Source organism: Cnephaeus nilssonii (genome assembly GCF_951640355.1).
Source record: "Cnephaeus nilssonii genome assembly, chromosome: 14".
Taxonomy (NCBI): domain Eukaryota; kingdom Metazoa; phylum Chordata; class Mammalia; order Chiroptera; family Vespertilionidae; genus Cnephaeus; species Cnephaeus nilssonii.
The window spans coordinates 4,107,421-4,129,177 of NC_137085.1; the positions used below are offsets into that span (position 1 = coordinate 4,107,421).

At 61.0% G+C, this 21,757-nt stretch overlaps 1 protein-coding gene and 1 long non-coding RNA gene across 2 annotated transcripts in view; one reads left to right on the forward strand and one right to left on the reverse strand.

Moving 5' to 3' along the window:
• Positions 1–5,570: 5,570 nt before the first annotated feature.
• The window catches only part of HMCN2 (hemicentin 2), a gene marked incomplete at its 5' end in the record, with an annotated part of 136,677 nt that continues 120,490 nt past the window's right edge, over positions 5,571–21,757 (reverse strand). Inside the window, 14 exons of the mRNA XM_079791237.1 lie at positions 5,571–6,331; positions 7,050–7,176; positions 8,057–8,176; positions 8,843–9,163; positions 9,626–9,754; positions 10,942–11,076; positions 11,779–11,901; positions 12,023–12,082; positions 13,155–13,392; positions 13,596–13,717; positions 13,814–13,951; positions 16,222–16,371; positions 19,001–19,270; positions 20,970–21,051. Of these exons, the coding sequence (XP_079647363.1) occupies positions 5,989–6,331; positions 7,050–7,176; positions 8,057–8,176; positions 8,843–9,163; positions 9,626–9,754; positions 10,942–11,076; positions 11,779–11,901; positions 12,023–12,082; positions 13,155–13,392; positions 13,596–13,717; positions 13,814–13,951; positions 16,222–16,371; positions 19,001–19,270; positions 20,970–21,051 (2,358 nt within the window). The 3' untranslated portion in view covers positions 5,571–5,988. The remainder of the gene's footprint in view (positions 6,332–7,049; positions 7,177–8,056; positions 8,177–8,842; positions 9,164–9,625; positions 9,755–10,941; positions 11,077–11,778; positions 11,902–12,022; positions 12,083–13,154; positions 13,393–13,595; positions 13,718–13,813; positions 13,952–16,221; positions 16,372–19,000; positions 19,271–20,969; positions 21,052–21,757) is intronic.
• LOC307111388 lies at positions 13,278–19,041 on the forward strand. Its single transcript, XR_013814561.1, has 3 exons — positions 13,278–13,407; positions 17,917–17,988; positions 18,957–19,041. It is a non-coding gene; the product is annotated as an uncharacterized lncRNA (long non-coding RNA).

Below are 21,757 nucleotides of genomic sequence, written 5' to 3' on the forward strand. Positions count from 1 at the left end.
AAGGTGAGAGGCGACTGGCCGGCTCCTGCATGAGCCGCTTTTCACCTCCCCCCTCCGCGGGCCAGGTGGGCATCCATATGCTGCCCAGCCCCACCCTGCAGAGCGGCTCCTGGTCCGGGGCTGGGGCACGACCAGAGGGGATCCCCGACCTGGGGCTCAGCCACCATGGCCTTGCCTTTCACTCACACCCGGTCAGGGCTCCTTAAGGAGCTCCCCCCCCCCCCCCCCGCACCCAGGGAAGTGACCTTGGGCAGCACCTCTAAAAGCACAGCAGCACCCAGGCCTGACCAGGTGGAGAAACTGAGGCAGTGGAGGCCGAGATGCTTTTATCTTCTAAATATACCCAGCACCTGCCCCTCTCCCCCTCCCCTCCTCCACTCTGGTCTGCCAGGTCCTGGCTCAGACCTTCTCCACAGCCTCCTGATGCTCTCCGGCTTCTCCATCCCCTCCCCCGCCCCCCCCCCCCCCCCACAGTCCTCTCTCCACCCGACAGCAGGGAGTTCGTGAAAGTGTGAGACAGAACAGGTCACTGCTCCTAACGCCCTTTGACGGGGCATTTTCCCACATCGAGTCCCGGTTGTTCCAGCAACGTTAGTGGACGACCCCTTTTCCCAGCGAATCACATTGCTGGAAATTAATCGGCCATGTACGTGTGGATCCCATATTTTCCGGCGTATAAGACGACTGGGCGTATAAGATTTTCCTGGGTTAAAAAGTCGTCTTATATGCCGGAAAATACGGTAGTCCAATATATCTAATCCATTACATCTAATCCCATCAATATAGTCCAATATACCGTATGTTCCGGCGTATAAAACGACTTTTTAACCCAGGAAAATCTAATACGCCCAGTCATCTTATACGCCGAAAGTACGGTATGTCTGGTTTCCCGCTTCTGTTCCATTGATTTATTTCTCCTTACACACCAACCTGATTGCTACAGCTTTACACCAAGTCTCCTTTTCTGTTTGTTTTGTTAATCCTCGCCTGCGGGTATTCTCCCATGGATTTTTAGGGAGAGTGGAAGAGAGGGAAAGGCAGAGAGAGACATCAACATGAGAGAAACACATCGATGGGTTGCCTCCTGCAGGAGCCCCAACCAGGACCTGGGCCGGGGAGGAGCCTGCAACCGAGGTACATGCCCTTGACCGGAATCGAACCCGGGACCCTTTGGTCCACAGGCTGACGCGCTATCCACTGCACCAAACCGGCGAGGGCTACACTAAGTCTTGACATGCGTGTATGTCTTCCAACTCTGTCTTGCTTCAAACTGTTCTGGCTATTCTAGGTCCTTTGCATTAAATAGTAGAGACAGCTTGTGGGTTTATAGAAAAAGCCTGCTGGGATTTTGATTGGGGATGTCCGTAAATCTACTGGGCATCTTAACATAATGAGTCTTTTGATCTGTGATCACGGCATAAAGCTCCGTTTTTGTATATCTCTAAAATTGTTTCAGAACTAAAAAATAAATTAAAAACACCCCACACCTTAAAACTGTTTATTCGAAAGTATTAACTGCTATTGACATGAGCAACGGAAAAGAAGCGCAAACCGTTGGCCCGTCTTTCGGCGGCTGCGTCTTGAATGATCTTCAGTTGGGGTGAACTTCATTTTTGTTTTAAATCAGAGGCGTAGCTCTAAGATAGCGCGGAAATATATTCCCCGAGCGCCATACCACAGCTCCTTTCTTTGAAGCGAAATCCCAGGTAGAGTCGTTGAAGGCCTCAGAGCCAGAAGAGCTGGAGCTTCATTAGGTCCCTGTAGGTGCCAATGTCAGAAATGCTCAAGCCTCTAGAGAATTCTTATGAGTTTATTTGAGCCAAACCGACGACAGGGACCGGGAAGCCAACTCCCGATGGATTGAGGAAATGCTCCGGAGAGCGGCGGTTTGCACCTGTTTTACACACTGGAATCAAAGGGGATTTGACGGGAGGTTGGACGATAGCAAGGAATTCGTTCATGTCCCGAGGCATGATCATGGTGTTGTGGATATGTGTTTTGAAAGGTTTTTTCAGTTCAGAGATGTATTCTCAAATATTAATGATTAAAAGGATCTTTAGAAAGACTTGGCTGGGCCTCCGTCACGCTTAGGGTCAAAGCTAGCGCCCTCGCCCGCGATGGCCCAGCTGCGCTGAATGCGTGGTTTCTCCAATGTGTTGAGCTCTTTCTTGACGTATGGTCCTTGCACATCCTGTGCCTTGGGGGTGGCTCTGACCCTCTCCCCTCCTCCACCAGATGGGTCCCTGTCATAGCCTGTCTCCTGTGCTGGCCCATGTGGGTGGATGCCGGACATTTCCATCAATAACATGGAGGAACGTGCCGGCTCTCCTTCCTTCTCTCTCTGCCACTGCTGTTATCTTCCCTTGGGCCGCCGTCTCCTCTCGCCTGTACCTCTGCAGGGGACACCTCACCTGTCTCCCACCTGGGCTCGCCACCTCTTCCAGGCCACCCCGCACTGCAGCCAGGTGGCTCTCCTAAGGGTTGGCGCTGACGTGCATGGCCACTTGTCCACCTGCTGAAGGGCACACTCGGTGGACGTGACCTCATTGACTCCCCCAGCAACCAACAGACACTGTCTCCCCGCTGCCACTCCAGGGCTCTGCACCGGCAGGTCGTGCGGGGGGCCTGGGTGTGCAGAGACCCACGCACCCTGTCCTGCGGCCACCTCACGGTTGGCACCAGAAGCCGCGTTGCCACTGCCCAGGCTGACCTGGCCCGAGGAACAGAGCGTGTCCTCCAGGCGAGACCCCACCCAGAAGGAACACAGAGTCCAGTCATTGGGTTCTTGGAAAAGCTGCATCATGGAGTTTAATAAGTGACCTGCAGGGTTGTTTTCCAGCCCCGATGGCTCAGAACAGCCTCGGAGGTCAGGTGGCCCCGGGGGCTGGGCCGCTGGCTGGGGCCCTGGCCCATGACAGGCAGCCGCTGGTGGAGCAGAAGCGGAGACACCCCTCGGAGCTGGCTCCTGTCCTGGCTGACGGTCCCTGTGCAAGTGGGTGGGGGCCGATGGGGCGGGGGAGCGTCAGACTGGGAATCACTGCCTGGATTCAAGGCCAAGGCTGCCACGGGCTTGCTGTGTGACTTTGAGCAATCGCTTCTTTCCCCAGCCTCCGTGTCAGAGCCGCAGAGGGGAGATTTAGGAGAAGGTGTGGAGGGGGAGGTCAGGCTGGCCGGGACGCCCTTGGGAGTCTTGAATGGCTGCAGTCCCTCCTCTTCATCCCGCTCCTGCCCTCCCTGTCTCCCTCCTCTGGGCGTGGAGGCGGGGCAGCCTGGCGGCTGGAGCCTTGGGCTGTGGAGGCAGGGGGGTCTGGATTGAGTCCCCCTTTTCTCCTCCAGGCTGTGGGAGCTTGGACAAGTGGCTCACCTTCTCTGAGCCCCATTCTCTCATCTGTGAAATGGGCATCCTATTTTTTGTTTCTGGAATTACAGGGGCTCCTGTATTAAATAAATTAAACTCAGATCCACGGGGCCCTGGACATTTAACAAATGGGGGTGTTGCCATCACGAAGGGCCAGGGTGAGACGGGAGAGGAAGGCAGAGCGGGCAGGGGCGAGAGAGGCCTCGGTCCCTCCACTCCGCAGAGCTCGCTCTGCTGCAAGTCTCCTGGGCTGCACGCCCCAGGCTCCATAAAAAATTAACAGCCCAGCGGAGGGCAGGGTTCATAGGTCACAATGTGAACCCTCGAGCCCCTGGGGTTGCACAAAGGGGCCTGTTCAGCCCAAGGAAGGGCCTCCCGGTGGGGCCCTGGACAGAGGGGTGTGGGAGGGCCTGGGACGCCCTTCCCCCACTTCTTGCCAACTGCCCCCGTCTCCCCTCCACCCAGCCTGAAGCTCCACCAGCAGAGACTTCTGTGGTTCCAACCACCTGCTTCTGCAAAGCCTGCTCGCTAAGCAAGGTTTTTGCACTTGTAAATGGTTGGGAAGTCAAAAGAAGATGATTCCACCACCTGTGAACATTATGTGAACTTCAGATGTAAGTGTCTGTAAAGCAACTTCATTGCTCCGTGTGCTGACGGTGGCTGCTCCGGTGACGCAACGGTGAGGGGGGTAGTTTCGACAGAGACTCTGTTCTGCGAAGCCCAAACTATTCACTGTCTGGCCCTTTTACAGAAAACGCTCGCAGACTCCTGGTTGAAAAGAACCCAGCTCTGCAGGTGGACGTGCTCTGGGGAAGATTGAATCGGGCTGCTGGGCTGGAGTCAGGAGTTAGACTGGCCTGACCTTTAACCAGGCACCTATCAGGCAAGGGACCAGGCCCTGTCTCCTCGCTGAGCCTCCTTTTCTCCATCTGGAAAATGGGCACAGCGATTTCTTCTGTTTACCCCAATATTGCTGGGACAGTCTGATCGTCATTGACCCCTTAAGGAGAAATAACAGGCGGCTGTCCTTGTCATCGACCCGATGAGAGGCTGGGGATGCCAGGGGAGGTGACAGAGTCACACGGAACCAGGGGGACAGCGAGACAGGATCCCTCCTCTCCAAAACCACGTGCAGAAAACACAGCCTCTATGGAGGGGCAGTGGCCCAGGGTGGTGGGTCGCTGACACAGGGGCTGCCGCCAGGTCAGGAAGGAGGGCGGGGACGGGAGTGAGAGAAGCCACGCTGGGACTCAGACCCTGTCCCCGAGCACTAGAGACACGCCAGTGCACACGAGGGGTTCTTACCCTGTCCCTGCCCAACTCACTCCTCAAAGCCGAAGTCCCTACAGCGGCCCGAAGGCCACAGGATCTGCCCCAACCCCTTGGCCTTTCGGAGGGCGCCTCCCTCTTCCCCACCCCCTCCCCTCCCATTCCAGCCCCCCTACCTGCAGCCTCCCCGCTCCTGGTCAGACCTCCCCCCCCCCCCCCCCCCCCCGCCCAGCACCCTCCCTGCTGTGTGCGGTCCCTCTGCCAGGAACACTCTCCCCGATGCCTGCGGCTTCCTGCCCCCCTTTCTGCAGGCCTCAGCCGGAGTACCACCTTCTCAGGAGGCCCCCCGCCCCGACTGGTCTGTTAAAAACTGCCCCCCAGCCCTGGCCGGTTTGGCTCGGCTGATAAAACATCGGCCTGCGGACTCGAGGGTCCCAGTTTTGATTCTGGTCAAGGGCACGTACCTCGGTGGCAGGCTCCTCCCAGGCCAGGGCCCTGGTTGGGGGCTTGCAGGAGGCAACCAATCGGTGTGTTTCTCTCACATGGATGTTTCTCTCCGTCTTTCCTTCTCTCTTCCACTTTCTCTAAAAATCAATGGAAAAATATCCTCGGGTGAGGATTAACAAAAACAAAACAAGACAAAACAACCCCCTATGGCTATCGATGCAATGCCTTTCCTTCTCATGTAATTCTCCCCACCACCCTGTGGGGGTTGGGTGGCTGCTGTCATATTCATATTTTTGGACGAGGGCCCCCCTACCCAGAGGGAGCCAGGCTGCTGGGCTCCTAGTCCAGCGCCCCTGGACCAGAGGGTGGAGGTTCTACAGCCCCTCCTTACCAAGCAAAGAACTGGATGGAGAAACCGAGCTGGTAAAAAACAAGCGTTTTTATGATATACACATACACACCCCGGGTCCGGGGACAGTGCGGGTGTGGTCAGGAGGCAGGTGCTGCCTTCCCCAGAGTCTGCCCCTGCCCTGGGGTGTCCTGGACGCTGTGTCCTCCCCAGCCCAGGTCGCTGGGGCTTGGGGCAGGCCTGGAGGCAGTCAGACCTGCAGGCTTCACCCCATTTCTGCTTGTGGGCGTTGTCACCGGCCTTCGGGCCTCCGCCCCCACGGGGAGCAGGGGAAGTAGGGACAGCTCGGGTCCTCGCTGTCCGGGGTCAAGGCTGCACACAGGGTCGTGTTGACTGAAAGTCCGGATGACGCATGGAGGCGGGAGAAGAGGACACCCCTTACGCAAGGGCCACCTGTCCCACCAGCAGCCGGGCCTGGGCCGAGCGGGTTATTTCAGCTCCTTCCCACCCCTCTCTCCGGAGGTTTGGGGGGCTGGTCACCGCTCGGCCCCGCCCCGCCCCGCCCTCAGTAGGGGTAGGGGGACACGGCGATGAGCAGGACGTAGAGGCTCTGGTGGCGCGGGGCCGCGGCGCGCACGGTCAGGCGGTAGAGGCCGGCGCGGGTGAGCGCGCGGCGGGTGTAGACGGCGCCGTGGCCCGCGCGCAGGAGGCGCAGCTCGAAGGGGCTGCGGGGGTCGGGCTCGAGCACGCTGAGCTCCGTGCGGTTGGCGGGGACGCCGGCCTCCGAGAAGGCGGTCAGGCGCGCCACGTCGTGGTGGGCGCGCACGCCCAGGGGCAGCGGCAGCAGCCTGTACTGCAGCGTGGAGGGGCCGGCGCCGCAGTCCTGCGAGCAGCGCCGGAAGCACGTCCTGGGGGAGGGACAGACGCACAGACTCGGGGCGCCATCCAGCACTGGCTGCCCAGAAACCGGACCCCTCACCCCTGCCCCTTACCGGCCCCCCCCCCCCCCCCCCCCCCGCTCCGCAGTTCTCCCGACCGGAGCGTCCATCCCCTGCTCCCCAAATGCCCTCTCCACAAGTACCACTGTTAGCCCATTTTAGAGATCAGCAAATGAAGGCCCAAGGAAGCCAGAGTCATGCCCTTTCACATTGGGGCAGGTCCGAGCCACGGCCTCGGCCAGCCCACCCCCCAGGGCAGCCCAGCAAGCACAGTGGTGGTGGAAATGTGTCTGTGTGTCTGTGTGTGTTCCTGTGTCCAGGGTGGTGTGTGTTCCTGTGTCCCCACACGTGTACATCGTCCCGCCTCCCAGCCCTCCGTCCTCGCCCAGCTCCGGCCTCTCCGGGTCCCCAGTGCTCCCTGCTCATCTGACGCATCCCTGCAGGAATCGACGGTGCCCAGGCAAGCTGGCACCCAGAGTGTCTGCAGGCAGGTGCGTTGCACGAGGGCACCCTGCCCAGTGGGCACAGAGGCGCTGCCCTGGAGTTCAGGCAGGGCTGACCCCACTGGGTGGAGCAGGGCCTGGAGGAGGGGTCCAGCCTATAGGATCCAGAGTGTAAGCTACAGCCGCTGCAGATAACACCCTCCCCCAGCCCCCAGCCCCCAGCCCCCAGCCCACTCAGCCCGTACCCTGGGCTGGAGCCCTGCCGGTAGGTGGCGGGACACGGCGTGTCCACGCACTGGTAGCTGCCGCGGGTGTTGAAGCACATCTGGCCGGGCCCACACTCGATGCCGTCCTCCTCGCACTCGTTGATGTCTGCGCGGGGAGGTGGTGAAGGAGAGAAGGGGGCAGTGAGAGGCAGCAAAGGGGAGGGCGAAGGCAGGCAGCAGGGAGGGCACGGAGGGCTGAGTGGGAGAGACATGGCTGTGGAGGGTGAGGGAGGTGGGCAGCCTTCTCTCCTTGTCCCCGCCAGCCTGACCCGAGACAGCCCAGCCCACAGGCTCTAGCACCCCCGTCTCCCCAGGGCATGGCGGTGGGTACCCTGGGAACCTCTGAGCCTGGGAGCGAGGAGGGCTGCCCTCTGACCCGGAGTGCCCACTGTCCATGGGCAGAGGGCCCCGGTCCTTGTCTGCGCCGGTGGGTGTCCCACCCTCCTCAGAGGACAGCCCCTGACCCCATGGCAGAGAGTGAAGGACAGAGGCAGGCAGGGCAGGCAGGCAGGCCTCCCACAGAATGGCAGGGGGAGCAAGGCCGCCCCCCCCCCTCCCCAGAGCGAGCGGCAGGGGAAGTGCGCGGACTTGGGGGCCGGAGGGCTTCACTGACAACACACGCAGCTGGGAGCGCTGGCTCTGAGCTCACCTGCCACTGGTCTCATCCGGGCCCTTAGGGGAGGCCTGTGTCAGCCCCTCACCAGGAGGCTGAGGCTCAGAGAGGGGCAGTGAGTTGCCCAGGGACACACAGCCAAGCTGCGGCGGACCCCCAGGGCGTGGAGAGCCTACCGATGCCATCTGAGATCTGAGCTCCGCGTGGCGTGTGGGGCCCAGCCTGGCGGTGGGCACCTCCGAGCCTGTCCCCCTGCCCTCCCTCAGATCACATGGGGGAGGTGGTGGAGAAGGAGCCGGACAGCGGGCTGCGTGAGGTGCCCCTGCCCACAAAGCCCTGCCCTGGCCCCTCTGGCGTCTGGGCAGCAGCTCACCCTGGCAGTTCTTCCCGCTGGGGAGGAGGCGGTAGCCGGCGGGGCAGAGGCACCGGTAGCTGCCCTCCGTGTTCCGGCAGGCATGTTGGCACAGGCTCCGCACCTGGCACTCATCCAGGTCTGGCCGGGGCATTGGTGGTGGTGGTGGATGGGGGGTGATGGAGGCAGAGATACACGCTGAGTCACAGATGCCCACGTGGCCACTCGCTTGCCCGCCGTGACTTAGGTGGCCCACCCCTTCTCCCTGCCCTGCCCCACTGACTCTGGATTCGGGGGTTAGCAGGGTCCGGGGTTTGGCGGGCTCGGGGAGTGGGGAGCTCTGTCCTGTCTGCCTCAAGGCCTTGGGGGGGGGGCACCACCCCCAGCCGAGCCCGCCATCCAGGCAGGAGCGCCAAAGCACGTCCAACCTCGAGGCCACCGCCCTTCGCCTCTGCAGCCGGGCTGACCGGGTCCCCACCGGTCTCTGTTCACATCCTCGTGTCAACCCGGAACACACTCCTTCATCCTGCAAACCTCCCTCCCTGCGGCGCCACCTCCGTGCAGCCAGAGGAGTGTTTCTCAAAGTGGGTTCCTGGGACTCTGGGCCACGTGTCCCGAGCTTAAATGGTTTGGAAAATCCTCCACCCCTTCTGGAAGCCCCTTGCCCACGGGCACGGCCAGGGCTCTGAGAGCACCCCCACACCTGCCCATGAGCCCTGGGTTTCTGAACACGGGGCGTGGTGCCCACGCCCCTAACCTAGGAGCCCGAGACAACATCGTGGGTGCGTCCCCGGTGCGTGGTCTTACCCATGCAGACGCCGTTCTGCCGGATGAAGCCAGGGGGGCACCAGGCCCGGCCCACGCTGCTCGGGGTCCCGGGGCGTGGCCTCAGGGAGACCCAGGCGTGGTAGGCACCACCGGGGAGGAGGGCTCGGGGCCGCAGCCAGGGCACCAAGGGGCCCAGGTGGCTGACGGTGGTCACGTTCGGTGCACTCCGCTCCACCGGGGTGCAGGCCTTGCCATCCGGGAGGAGGGTGTGGCCCGGTGGGCACAGACAGCGGTAGCCGCCCTGGAGGTTGTGGCACTGGAAGGGACAGGTCCTGGGCAGCCGCAGACACTCGTTGATGTCTAGGAGGAGGGGGCCGGGCAGAGGGCCAGGAGAGGCTCAGGGCTCGCACAGCTGCCTGGCCTTGCCTAGAGCCAGCTGCCTCCTCTCCCGCCCCCCTCCACGGCTCAGAGGCCTCAACCCCTCCAGCCCCCCAACTCTGAGCTGAATCCCAGAGTCCCACTGTCCTTCAGCCTCTCCCTTCAGGGTCCTAGAGAGGCCCCTCCTCCTTCCTGAGCTTCTCGGAGACCCGCCCACTTCTCTCCACCCTCCTCCCCTTGGGCTCCCCGGGAAGGTGACCTTGCAGGGCAGGGGTGAGGTCTGGGGGACAGGCGGGCAGGGATCCGGGCACATGGCGAGTGCACGACAGCACTGGCTGCCTGGCTATTGGGTTATTCGTGGAACTTGGCTCTTGAGGTGAACACTCCCTGCCTGTGAGCCAGGCTGCGCCGCGAAGGGCCCCAACGAGGCGCGGTGTCCCCTACCCAGGCAGGGCAGGCCGGGGCCCTGGGTCCGGAACCCCCGGGGGCAGCTGCAGCGGTGCCCGCCCGGGGTGTTCTCACAGATCTGGTTGTAGTGGCATTCGTCAGACTGCTCCAGGCACTCGTCCACATCTGGGGAGGCAGGGGTGCGGGCAGGGGCGGGGATGAGCCCGGAGCCCACCCCCAAGGGGCACACCACGTCCCTGCACAGCTGGGCCTCATCCTGCCCCCTCTCCGACGTCAGGGCCTCCCGCTCCTACCAGCTCTGGAGGGTGAGGAGGTTATGGGTCTGAGAGAGGAAAGGGGCTTTGGGGGCAGTCTGGGTGTGGACCGAGCTCCGCCCTCTCCCTTGGCCCTTAAGTAATCCTCCTCCTCTCTGAGCCTCAGTCCCCTCAGCTGTACAGAGGTGTGGGCCCGGGCAGTGTGGCTCAGTGGTCGAACATCGACCTATGAACCAGGAGATCACGGTTCGATTCCCAGCCAGGGCACATGCCCAGGTTGCGGGCTCGATTCCCCAGTAAGGGGCCTGCAGAAGGCAGCTGATCAATGATTCACTCTCATCATTGACGTTTCTATCTGTCTCTCCCTCTCCCTTCCTCTCTGAAATCAATAAAAACATATTAAAAAAAAAAAAAGAGGGGTGGGACAAGCCCTCTTCATGGGCCATGGTGAGAAAATGGGATCATGCATGTGAAGGGCAGAGGGGCCTGGCACATGGTAGTGGGAGAAGGGAGGGAGGGCAGAAGGAAGGCGGGGCCGGGAGCCCAATAAACAGGGCGCTGAAGGCCCATGAGCCACTGAAGTCAAACGGCTGCCTCTTCTGAGTTCACCCGCTGTCCCTCCACTGACGGCCTCCGCTGGAGGCGCACGGAGGACCCTGATCACGAGACCACGGGATGATGGGCGGGGAGGACCCTCGCGGTCACCCTCGCACGCGTGGCACCTGGGCGTCATCTCACAGGCCAACTGCCCGTGATTCCCAGGGGCTGCGGGAGAAGCTGTGCTGAGGACTCAGAGGCTGTCTCCAGGCCGGGCCAGGACCCAGCAGGGAGGCAGGGGACGCGGCAGCGGATATGGCACGTGTCCGCCATCCCTGACCTGGTCCCCCTTCACTGGACAGATGGCAAGCCTGAGGCCCCGAAGAGATCCTCCAGGTGCCAGCAGCCAGGCCAGGCCCAACGCAGACCCCCGGGACCCAGCTCCCTGGCCTCACTGTGCCCCCTGTCAAGAGGGTACCGTTTCCCTGAAGGCCCAGCGTCCCAGTGACACAGTGCCCCGTCTGCTGAATCCTGGACAACCCCACACTGTGCCCCTGTCACCTTCACAATCAGCCCCGTCAGCGGCCACCCGGAAGCCAGGCCCACAGTCAGGGAGGCAGCGGTAGGACCCCAGCAGGTTCACGCAGCGCTGTCCCTCTGGGCAAAGGTCAGTAGGCCACGCACACTCGTCCACATCTGGGGGCGGACAGGGACAGGGGCCACATGAACACGTGCCCCCGGGCCCCCCAACCCCAACTCTGGTCTGGCTTCCCCACATAGGCTTCGTGCCCAGCCCCAGGAACCCCAGGGACGAAGGTCCTGCCCCTCCTGTTAGCTCTGTCACCTGGGCACCCCCACAAACACAGAGCCCCCTCCGGGACCTGAGGGCTGCCTCTGATGGGAGGTTTCGGACAATGCCCCGTGGGCACCCAACGAGATGTAGCAATGCCAGATCCCAGTGTGGGAGTGGAGGGACACAGATCTGGGGGTCAGAGCGTGTCCCAGGGTCAGATTCGTTGTCTAGCAACTTGGCTGAGGGGACAGGCAGAGCCAGCAGGGGGCGCAGGGGTCAGCTCACCTCCAACCCCAGGGGACAAAAAACGGCTGCTGCGTGAGGGGAAGCTGGCAAGGCCGTGTCAGGCTCAGCGGGCACGAGCGCCCTGAGCCCAGGGGGGCCACGTGTATGTCTCTGGGATCCCCATCACCCCCAGCACTTGAGCCTCTCCACCTCTGGCCCTCATCACAGGAAGTGCCAGTGGGGACAGGGCACAGAACACCCAGGCTGGCTTCCAGTGACCCCGGAACAGACCATCCCCTGGGTGACCCTAGAACGACCCCCCCACATACACACACACTCGGGCGAGGTCCCAGGGGAGCCTGTGCGCCGGGGCCACCCACCTCTGCAGTGCCTGACGTCCCCGGCCAGGGCGAGGCCAGCCGGGCAGGCGCAGGAGAAGCGGCCGGGGGCGTTGTGGCAGGAGTGGGAGCAGGGGCTGGGCCCCCTGGAGCCCTCGTCCCCGTCTGCGGTGGGACAGCTGCTGGGCTGCCACGCACAGTCCCTCCCGACAGCTGCCCGACAGCTCGCCCAGCCCGGGCTGAGGGTCCTCCCTCCCCTCTGCCAGGGCAGGGACAGGGTGCTCACCCACGCAGAACTCTCCCTGGGCGTCCAGCTCAAAGCCCTCTGGGCAGCCTTCATGCTCTTCTGCAAGGCAAAGGGGACAGGCCTGAGGACACGGGATGCCAGGGCCAGAGCGGCCCCGGCTCGTCCTTCCCTCCCGCCAGCTGGGCCAGGCCGAGGGCCCCTCAGCCTCTGTCCCGGGTCAGGCCAGCACCCAGCTGTCAGCAAGCCCACTCCCAGCCCAGGCCTCGGCCGTGGGTCATGTCGTGAGGGCCTCACGCGGGCTGGCCCGACCGTGGCTGGCAGACACCGAAGTCGTTAGTAAGTGCAAAGCAGGAGACCGCCCAGGCGAAGCTGCGGTCCTGACAGTGCAGACGAGGGGCCCGGCCTCTGCCGGGTAAGTGAGCCTCTGCCGGGGCAGCGGGCCCGAGGCAGGGTGGGCACAGACTGTGCTCTGGGGACGGAGGAGACCGGACTGCCTTAACCATCGGGGGGAAAGCACCCTTGATCAAGCAGCCACTGGGTGCCGGGGGAGGGGAGGTGTTAAAGAGACAGCACCTCTACTCCCGCACCCCGCAAGGCAGGCGATGCCGTGCCCATTTCACAGATGGGCACACGGAGGCTCAGAGAGGGCCGGGCTCTGCCCCCCGGGTCTCACAGCCGAGGAGTGGGGCGGCTGGGTTGGAACCGGGGTCTGCCTGACGTTGAAGCTATGCTCTTACCATTGCCCCATGTTCAAGGTTAAACCATGCAAACAGGTGTATTTTTAGCCTCCAGGGAGTGAGAATATGGGGCGTGTTCACACAGGCCGCCAGGGGTTCGGAGAGTGGCTCCCAGCCCCCTGGGTGGGGTCTCTGGTGGAGGCACCTTGGGAGGAGGTAGGGGTGACTCAGGTCTTGACCATCAGCGTGGGGGTGGTTTGGACCTTGACCTTGGGGCCCCAGGGTTTGGACGGGAGTGGCCTGGACAGCGGTGCCCCGTTGGGGTGTGGATGGATGGATGGAAACAAGGGGGTGAGCTGTTTCAGTCCTGAGTCTCTGGTCTCTGGTCAGAGGGTACAGGGGTGGGCTGTCGCCCGGGCCTTCAGCCAGGTGCACGTGAGGCTGCCTCCGGCTGTGAGCTGGGGCGTGGGGTGGGGACAGGGCAGGGCCCTCACCAGCGTGCAGGGCTGTGGTGAGCTGGAAGCGCAGGGCCTCCTCCACAGGGTCGAAGGCCGCGCTAACAGCCGAGGCCTGCAGGTGCTGCACCAGCTGGGGCTGCGGGCCCCGCGCCGCGTCGTACTGGATGCTGTGGTTGCAGCGCAGGGACACGGGCCGGCGGTCCTGCAGGAAGCGCTGCGTGGAGCCCACGAAGAGCCGGCCGGGCCCCGTCTGCACGTAGTGCTCCTGGAAGTCCTGGAGGAGGAGCAGGTAAGGGACGGGGAGAAAGCCTCCAGAGGCCGAGAGGCTGGGCCCCGAGTATCTTCCTACTCGCCCCCCCCGCCCCCCAAGTCCAAGGCTAGCCCATGCCCCAGCCCCTGCGGGGTGTCAGGATGGTCGCAGACAGGACACCCATTGACTCTCACGCGCCCCTCTGGGCACCCCGGGCTCGCCCACACCTGCGCTCGGAGCTCTGCGTCAGCCAGGCTCTCGGGGAGGACGCCGTGGACCGCCACGTCCAGGAGCAGGAGGCCGTCGGGATCCAGGCCCCGGGCCACCTGGGTCATCGTCAGCCGCTCCCCTGCAACCCAGCCCCATCCAGCCCGGAGTCACCACGGGAGCGAGGCCCTGGGCTCCGCCCCAGCCCCCCCCGCCCACCTGGGGGCGCCCCCCTCACCTGTAGAAAACTCCATGTGCGACTCCTGCCGGAAGCTGCCCCCCGTCAGGGAGTGGCCGTTCAGGGCGTCGCCACGCTCTCTGGCCAGTGCCCAGTAGAGGGGGGCGATGGCGACCACGAGAACCCGCATCAGAGGCCCTGGACGGGGCGGGGGGGGGGGGGGGGCGGAGGAGGCCAGATGCTGAGGGCAGCCACGCTTCTGCTCAAGGTCCCTCTGTGACTCCCCAGGACCCCCAGGAGAGCTCAGCCCCAAGATGACCTGGGCCAGTGACTGAATCAGAACCAAGTGGCAGAGGCCAGTAGCTACCTCTTGGAGGAGTTGTGAAATTAGCAGAACTTTTATACAAAGAAGTGCAGGGAACTTGCTGACATTTTACTCAGTTCCACCAACACTGGGGCTGCTAGGTCACCCCGGAGCCTGGGACTGCACAGACCGTCTTTATAGATGTGCTGGACCGAGATGAAAATGAAACCAGTGCACCCCCTTGCAGGCACCTTCCAGAAAAGTCCGGGAGAGGAAGGGTGGTTCTAACCACTGACTGAAGAGCTAAACAGTTCCCGGGACGTGGATGTTCAGACCTTCCCATGATGCTCTGCTCTCCTCTGGGGCCTTGGGCTAGGGCAGGGGAAAGGCCACCCTCTTGGGGTCCAGACGGTTGAGCTGCTCAGCTCAATTGCGGGCTCTCAGAAGAGAGATGCTAACCCTGGCCGGTGTGGCACACTGGATAGAGCGCTGGCCTGCAGACCAAAGGGTCCCTGGTTCGATTCCCGTCAAGGGCATGTACCTCGGTTGCAGGCTCCTCCTTGGCCCGGGCCCCAGTGGGGGCGCATACAGGAGGCAACCAATTGATGTGTTTCTCTCACATTGATATTTCTCTGTCTTTCCCTCTCTCTTCCTCTCTAAAAATCAATGGGAAAATATCCTCAGGTGAGGATTTAAAAAAAGAGAGGTGCCAGCGGACCGATGTCCACGGGGGCCGGGAGCCAGCTGGGCCCCATGCGTGGAAGCCACACCTTCTCAACCTCCGTGTCCTGTTTCCACTGGACACAGCTTGGCCCGCCTGGCCGGGGCCAGATGCTTCCCCACGGCTCCGGCAGCGGGGGAGGCAGCCACATCTGGGCAGGGCCTCACTTTATTCTCTCTCTGCTGACAGCCAGCTCCGAGCGACCCCCAGCCAAAGTCCCCGCCTGCGCTGATCACACGGGTCTGTGGTCCAGAGCAGCCTTGGAGGAGCTGCTTCCAGCAAAGACCCTGCCAGCCCTGTGCTCTCTCTGCTCTGAACCCACACGAAGGGCGAGGTGTGAGGGGCTGCAACACCTCTCTAGAACGTTCCATAGGCGTAGGGCACACTGTGTTATGAATCTGTCTGCAAATGGGTATTGCTTGGTTCTCTGGACCTTCTGGCTAAATACCTACTGTACTCTCCACGTCTCTCGCTTCCTCTCCCCTCCTGCCCAAATCTCACAACTGTTACTGGCCAAGCCTTCACTTGTCTCTCAGCTCTTGCTTTAACAGTGGGGAAACTTCATTAAGCAGTCAGTGGTGTGAAGTTCACGAGCTGGCCTGCATTCACCTCGTCTGATTATTTCACATGCTCTTGGTGTGTGTGTGTGTGTGTGTGTGTATGTGTGTGTGTGTGTATGTGTGTGTGTGTATGTGTGTGTGTGTGTGTAGAGGGGGGGGCCTGGTGCACGAAATTTGTGCACTTGGTTGGGGGGAGTCCCTCAGCCCAGCCTGTGTCCTCTTGCAGTCTGGGAGCCCTTGGGGGATGTCCGACTGACGCCATCAGTCAGACATCCTTAGCACCGCCACAGAGGTGGGAGAGGGTCCCGCCACGGCTGCTGCACTCGCAGGCCCTGAGCCCGGCTTCTGGCTGAGCGGCACTCTCCCTGTGGGAGCGCACTGACCACCAGAGAGCAGCTCCTGATTGAGCATCTGCCCCCTGGTGATCAGTGCACGTCATAGCAACCAGTTGTTCTGCCGTTTGGTCGATTTGCATATTAGGCTTTTATTATATAGGATGTATGTACATGTTCCTCATCTGAGGACATGCTTAGAGAGAGGGAGAGAGGAACAGAGAGAGAGAGAGAGAGAGAGAGAGAGAGAGAGAGAGAGAGGAAGAGAGAGACAGACAGACATTGATGTGAGAAACATTGATTGGTTGCCTCCTGACCAGGAATCGAACTGGCAACCTTATAGTGCACTGGACAACACTCCAACCGAATCATTCCAGCTAGTCTCTGTCTGCCTTTAAATGCACTCGCTTTGTTTTATTTGGGGGTTCTGGGTGGCTTGGGCTCAGCTCTTAGAGGTGTCTGACTTCCTCTGGGAACCGGGCCTAGAGCAGCCTCGGAACCCAGCTTTGCCTCCTCCTGGCTCCAGCTCGGGTGGGCTGGTCCCCACTCACCCACACTCGCAGGGATGTGGTCGATGCTGCTCCGGAAGGTGGTGGCCCCAGAGCGCGCCTCCTGCTGCACACTGGCGTTGAGAGTGGCCATGCCTAACTCCTGGCCATTGATCACCCCGATCATGCTGCCCCGGCCCCCCTGGGGCTCCCCTGGGAGGAAGGAGGAGAACATCTGTGACATTATCCACCTCTGTGCCCTCAGTATAAGCAGCTACTGCACCTGTTTCCCGGAGGAGTAGCCTGAGGCTCAGAGAGGTGAGGTAACTTGCCCAAGGGCACCCAGCTAATGGGTGATGGTACCAGCTTCTAACTCTGGCTCCACCATCACCTGCCTGGAAACTTGGGCTAGTCCGGCCTCCAAGCCACACCTGAGTTGGCTTGTCTATCAAATGAGGGGGTGGGACCAAAGACATGCCCCAAACCTGTTGGCATGCTGGAGGAGCCAGGCTGAGGGGCAGGGCACCAAGCCAGGTGCTGAATGCCACCCCCGGAATGTGCCCCATTCCAACAGGGGCCCTAGCTCCAGCTGCCCTGCAGGGGACCTGGCTGGCGGGTAAATTGGGGGGAGACACGCGGGGGGCTGGTTTGGAGGAGCCGCCAGGCTGTCTGCAAGCAGACGCTCTTCCGCACTAATCGGATGCATGGCGTGGGCACGGGCTGCTTCCTCCGGCCAGCTGCCTCGTTCGGCAGATGGCATTGCAGGGGGAGGGAGGCAGAAGGTAGCCTGCCTCGGCGCTCACCAGCTCTCCGGGGAAATTAGCAACAAATTGCCCACCGTCTGTCCAAAAACATAACATCAAACAGAACCGCCAGGCTCCTAATTGGGTAAATTCGGGGCTGGTGAATTCTGGAGTCCAGGAAGCGGCGCCGTTTCCTGCAGCCCAGAGCTGGGGTCTGACGAGATGCTGCCCAGCAGGGATGTCTCTGGTCAGTATCTGCTGCCCTGAGGTCATGGCAGGGCCAGGAAAAGGCCACGAACCTGCCCTTGGCCTTGTCATGAGGGGATGAGGCAGAAAGTGGGAGCTGCGGATAAGAGAGCAACAGCATGGCCCCTGGGCTCATGCAGTCAGGCCAGGCCCAACCTGGGAGCTTAAAAAAGGGGGTGGGTGGGTGGAGAGAACTGGAGGACAGGAATGACAAGCCACTGGCGACTTTCTCAGACATGGGGTGACTCAGCAGCCTCTGTTTCCCACAAGGCCAGGATGGGCCCCCCAAGACTCCTGGAAAAGGAGGGAGAGAAGACAAGTCCCTAGTGAGGGGGCCTCAGAGCCTTTGCACACCCTTTACCTGGCGATGCCGCCTGAAGAATTATTATTTTTTTCCCTTGAAGACATTGACCCTGTAGGAAGATTCGGGCCAGCACACAGGGTGTGCACCACAGTGTGGTTTTGGGGGGACACTGGGAACAAACCTGTGGCTTATTTCACAAAGCCAACAACAATGACGCTGGGAAACGCTGCTGTGGAATGGCATGGAGCCATGGAGAAGGTGTGGACCGGGCTTACTGCCATGGGGTGCCGTCCGGCACCCAGGAACCATGGCCTGTCTGTGCGATCTCAATCGTAAGAAGAAAAGCCTCTCTCTTTGTATTTGGAGAAAAAGAGAGCAGAAAGATATACCCCAGATAACCGTGGCCAAAGCTATTTCTGGTCATTGAATGACGAGAGATGATTGATTATTCCTTTTTCTTCACAGATTTTTCTAAATTACCAGGCCTTTCGACAACGAACATATATGAAGTAAAAAGCAGTTGTTTCCATTAAAAAGGTAAGGAGACCCAGCCGGCGTGGCTCAGTGGTTGGGCATCAACCTATGAACCAGAAGGTCACAGTTCGATTCCCTGTCAGGGCACCTGCCCGGGTTTTGGGCTCGATCCCCAATGTGGGGCGTGCAGGAGGCAGCCGATCAATGATTGTCTCTCATCATTGATATTTCTCTTCCTTTCTCTTTCTCTCTCTCTCTCTCTCTCTCCCTCCCTCCCTCCCTCCCTCCCTCCCTCCCTCCCTCCCTCCCTCCTTTCCTCTCTGAAATCAATAAAAATATCTTTTAAAAAATATAAATAAATAAAAACGTAAGGAGACCATTATGTCCCCCTAAAAAGGTATGTTGGGTTTTCCTAAGTGTCAAATCCCAGTTCTAAGTGGTCCTGAGCTGCTGCCTGGAACAGGGTTCTGTGGGGAAGGAAGCTGCCTCGTGTGCAGCGATAGATTAGTGATGTCTGCCATGGACAGGGCCGGAGATACAGAGCCACAAATGGGGAGTATTTACAGAAACAACAAGAGCCCAGAAATAATACTCAGCGACTTCCCATCTGTCGGGCTGGGCATGTTATGGTTTCTCAGGGTAGCCACCTTCTCCGTTTTAAAGTGTGGGCTGCCCCAAGGGAGGAGGATGCTGACTGCAGAGGCCGACCGGCAGGGGTGGTACTGCTGGCAGCATCAGTGGCTACTGGGCACCTGCCCGGCCAGGCAGAGCTGCAAAATGTCCAAAGAGAGGACCTGGGTCTGTGCCAGGTGAGCTGAAGAGCCCGAGTCCCTGGTCCAACATGAGCTGCGAACACGGAGCATCTCAGACCCTCGGTTCTCTGCACAGGGAAGGGCAGACACCATGACCCACGAGGCCCTCCCAGCAGGTTCATTCAATGTTGGTGACTCTCCGCAAAGAGAAGAGTTGGGGAGCTAGCAGGGCAGGGGGCCAGGTCCCCCACAAACAACACACAGGTCCCCATTTCGCAGGAGATCCCGCCTCGGCCCACGGTCTGGGCAGGGACGCCTCGCACCTTTCACAACCAAGGACGCCCGGGCGGTGGCGGAGCCCAGGAGGTTGTGAGCGACGCACTCGTACGTGCCCGCATCCCTCATCTCCACTCGCTCCAGCCACAGGCTCCCATCCGGCAGGGGCCGCAGCCGCCGGCCGGCCCGCAAGGGCTGCCCCGCACGCAGCCACTCCACCGTGGGCGCCGGCTCGCCAGCGGCCTGGCACCGCAGGGCCACGTCGTCCCCGGATCTCACTGTCACGTCCTGGGGCTCCACCTGGAACACCGGGGCACCTGTGGGAGGCCCAGGCAGCTTTTAGGAACATTCTATTCCTTCCAGGTATTCACGCGATACCCACTCATCTCAACAGAATAGAAAGCATAGAGGCAGAAGGCAGAGAATCACAGATGACCCCCAGGCCAATGCCCTTCCCGTATGGCCTTCTAGACGCCGTTTCCCTGTGGGAATGTGATCGTAGTGCCAGGGGGCTCAGTGGCTGAGCGTCAGCCTATGAGCCAGGAGGTCACGGTTCGAGTCCCGGTCAGGACACATGCCCGGGTGGCGGGGGCTTGATCCCTAGTGTGGGGTGTGCAGGCGGCAGCCAATCAATGATTCTCTCTCATCATTGATGTTTATAGCTCTCTCTCCTTCCCCCTTCCTCTCTGAAATCAATAAAAATATATTTAAAGAAAGGAATGTGGCCAGTGTCCTCCCTCCCTCCCTCCCTCCCTCCCTCCCCCCATTCTAGTAGAGATCATGATCCCCTTTCATATCAGTAAATATCATCTCCGGGGGCTGCGTGGTGCTGCATGGCTGGCTCTATCGTGGCCCCCTAGCCACACCCCCTCGCGGGACATTGGGGTGGTTTCCAATGAAGGGGTGCCACTTGCCGGTGCTGCCTTTATCTGATGCCACGTGAACGGGCACTGGGCTCTGTGCCCGGCGAGTGCTTCTCGCCAAGTCGCTGCTTCACCCTCGGCGTTCTCTCTGAGAGATGGTCGTTCCTGTCCACGTACGGCCACAGCCCGCGGGCCGCCGCCACTGTGGACGCTGGGAAAGGCCGTGCTGAGGAGGCAGCGCGGAACGCACACGCGGGTGCAAGCGGACACTGGTCCACGTGCCGTGGGAAATCGCTGCCCAGTGCATCCGTCTCCGTGGCCGCTGTAACCCACGGCCCCAGGCTGGGTGCCTCACGGTGCGTGCTGGAGGCCGGGAGCCCCACGCCAGGTGTTTCCCAGGGTGACTCCGGGGCTCCAGGGGATCATCGCTCCATGCCTGTCCTCGTAACCATGAGGGCTGCAGCAAGTCTGGCTCATTCCTGGCTCATGCCTGTGCACGTGCTGTTCTTTTTGCTTGAACAACATCCCCCCGATTGTCACATGGATGCCTCCTTCTCATCCTTTGGATCTTAACTTCAATATCACCCCTTCTGCAAGGCCTCTCCTTATCACCGACCCCCCCCCCCTCAGATTGCCCGAACTTGGAATCACCCCACAGCCACACAGATGCCTCGATGAAGCCTTGTTTCCTTCAATTTCTGCCAGTTTGACTGTGATGCATGTGGGTGCGGACTTCTGAGTTTTTCTCCGTTTCTTGAATTTGTGGGTCCATGTCTTTTGTGAACGTTAGGTCACTCTGAGGCTCAGCCTGTGCTCTGTGCACTGCACGCCGCCTGGCAAAGCCAAGGGCTGCCACGGTGAGCTTGGTGCAGCTTTGAGTTTTGAGTCCATGGTCCCCCTGGGCTTGGCTGTGGGTCCCTGGTGCTCATAAGCCCCGACCCTGACTCCCGTTCCGCCCCGGGGGACATTCCTCAGGACTGCGATGTGTCTTCCGAATAAACGTTTTAAAGGAATTCCAAGTCCCAGCCCTGCCTCTCGCCCTCCATTCTTATCCGAGAGCCCGGGCCATACAAGCCCCGGCCTTGGCACAGCCTTCCCTGGACGCCCACTCAAACCGTCCCACCCAGGGGGGAGCGGGGAGGCGGGTACTCACTCTGCAGCAGGAGGACCACCACCTTCTCCACGGCACCCATCTCATTCTCTGCCAGGCACTGGTACCGCCCCGAGTCGCCCATCTGCAGGTGGGCACAGGAGGGGGACATGGTGTTCAGGAGGACGAGGGGGAGAGGAGCAGCTTGGGACAGCGGGGCATAGAAGGGGGGTCTGGAACCAGGCCCATCTAACCAGGAAGCAGCTTAGAGCCTAACCAGCCAAGGGCTCACAGACTCCTCACAATGTCGCATCAGAGGGGCCTGTGTGGCCACGTGTCAATAGGCATCCAAAGAGAATCCATCCCCTCTCACACCTGGAACCTGGGGATGGGGTGGGGGAGGGGACGACTGAGGCCACGGACTCGCTGGGGAGATGCGTGCTGCAAAGGAAGATTTAGAGCGCCTCTCCCAAACGTGTACATTGAGGTATTATCACTCCATGGTGCACGCCGAGGGATCCCTTTAGGAAAAAAGGCCCACGGTCGAGCAAGTGTGGGAATAATGAGTGAGCAAAAAGGCATCCAAGTGTCAGGCCTTCTCAGGGCGATTCCTGGGCCTGTTTGCACCACCAGTCAGGGTGACAGCCCTCTAGGACTCCCAATGGGGTTTTCTTTTCAGATGCCTAGAATTCATTACGAGGGTGCTGTTACCAGAATACACACAAGAGGGCGCTATTGAAACACCCTCTTACTAGAGTGCTGTTCTCTGAATGTCCAAAGGGGCTGCTATTGCACCTAATCCCATACTAATGTGCCACAGAGTAAGTGGATGCTGCACAGACAAGGTCCCA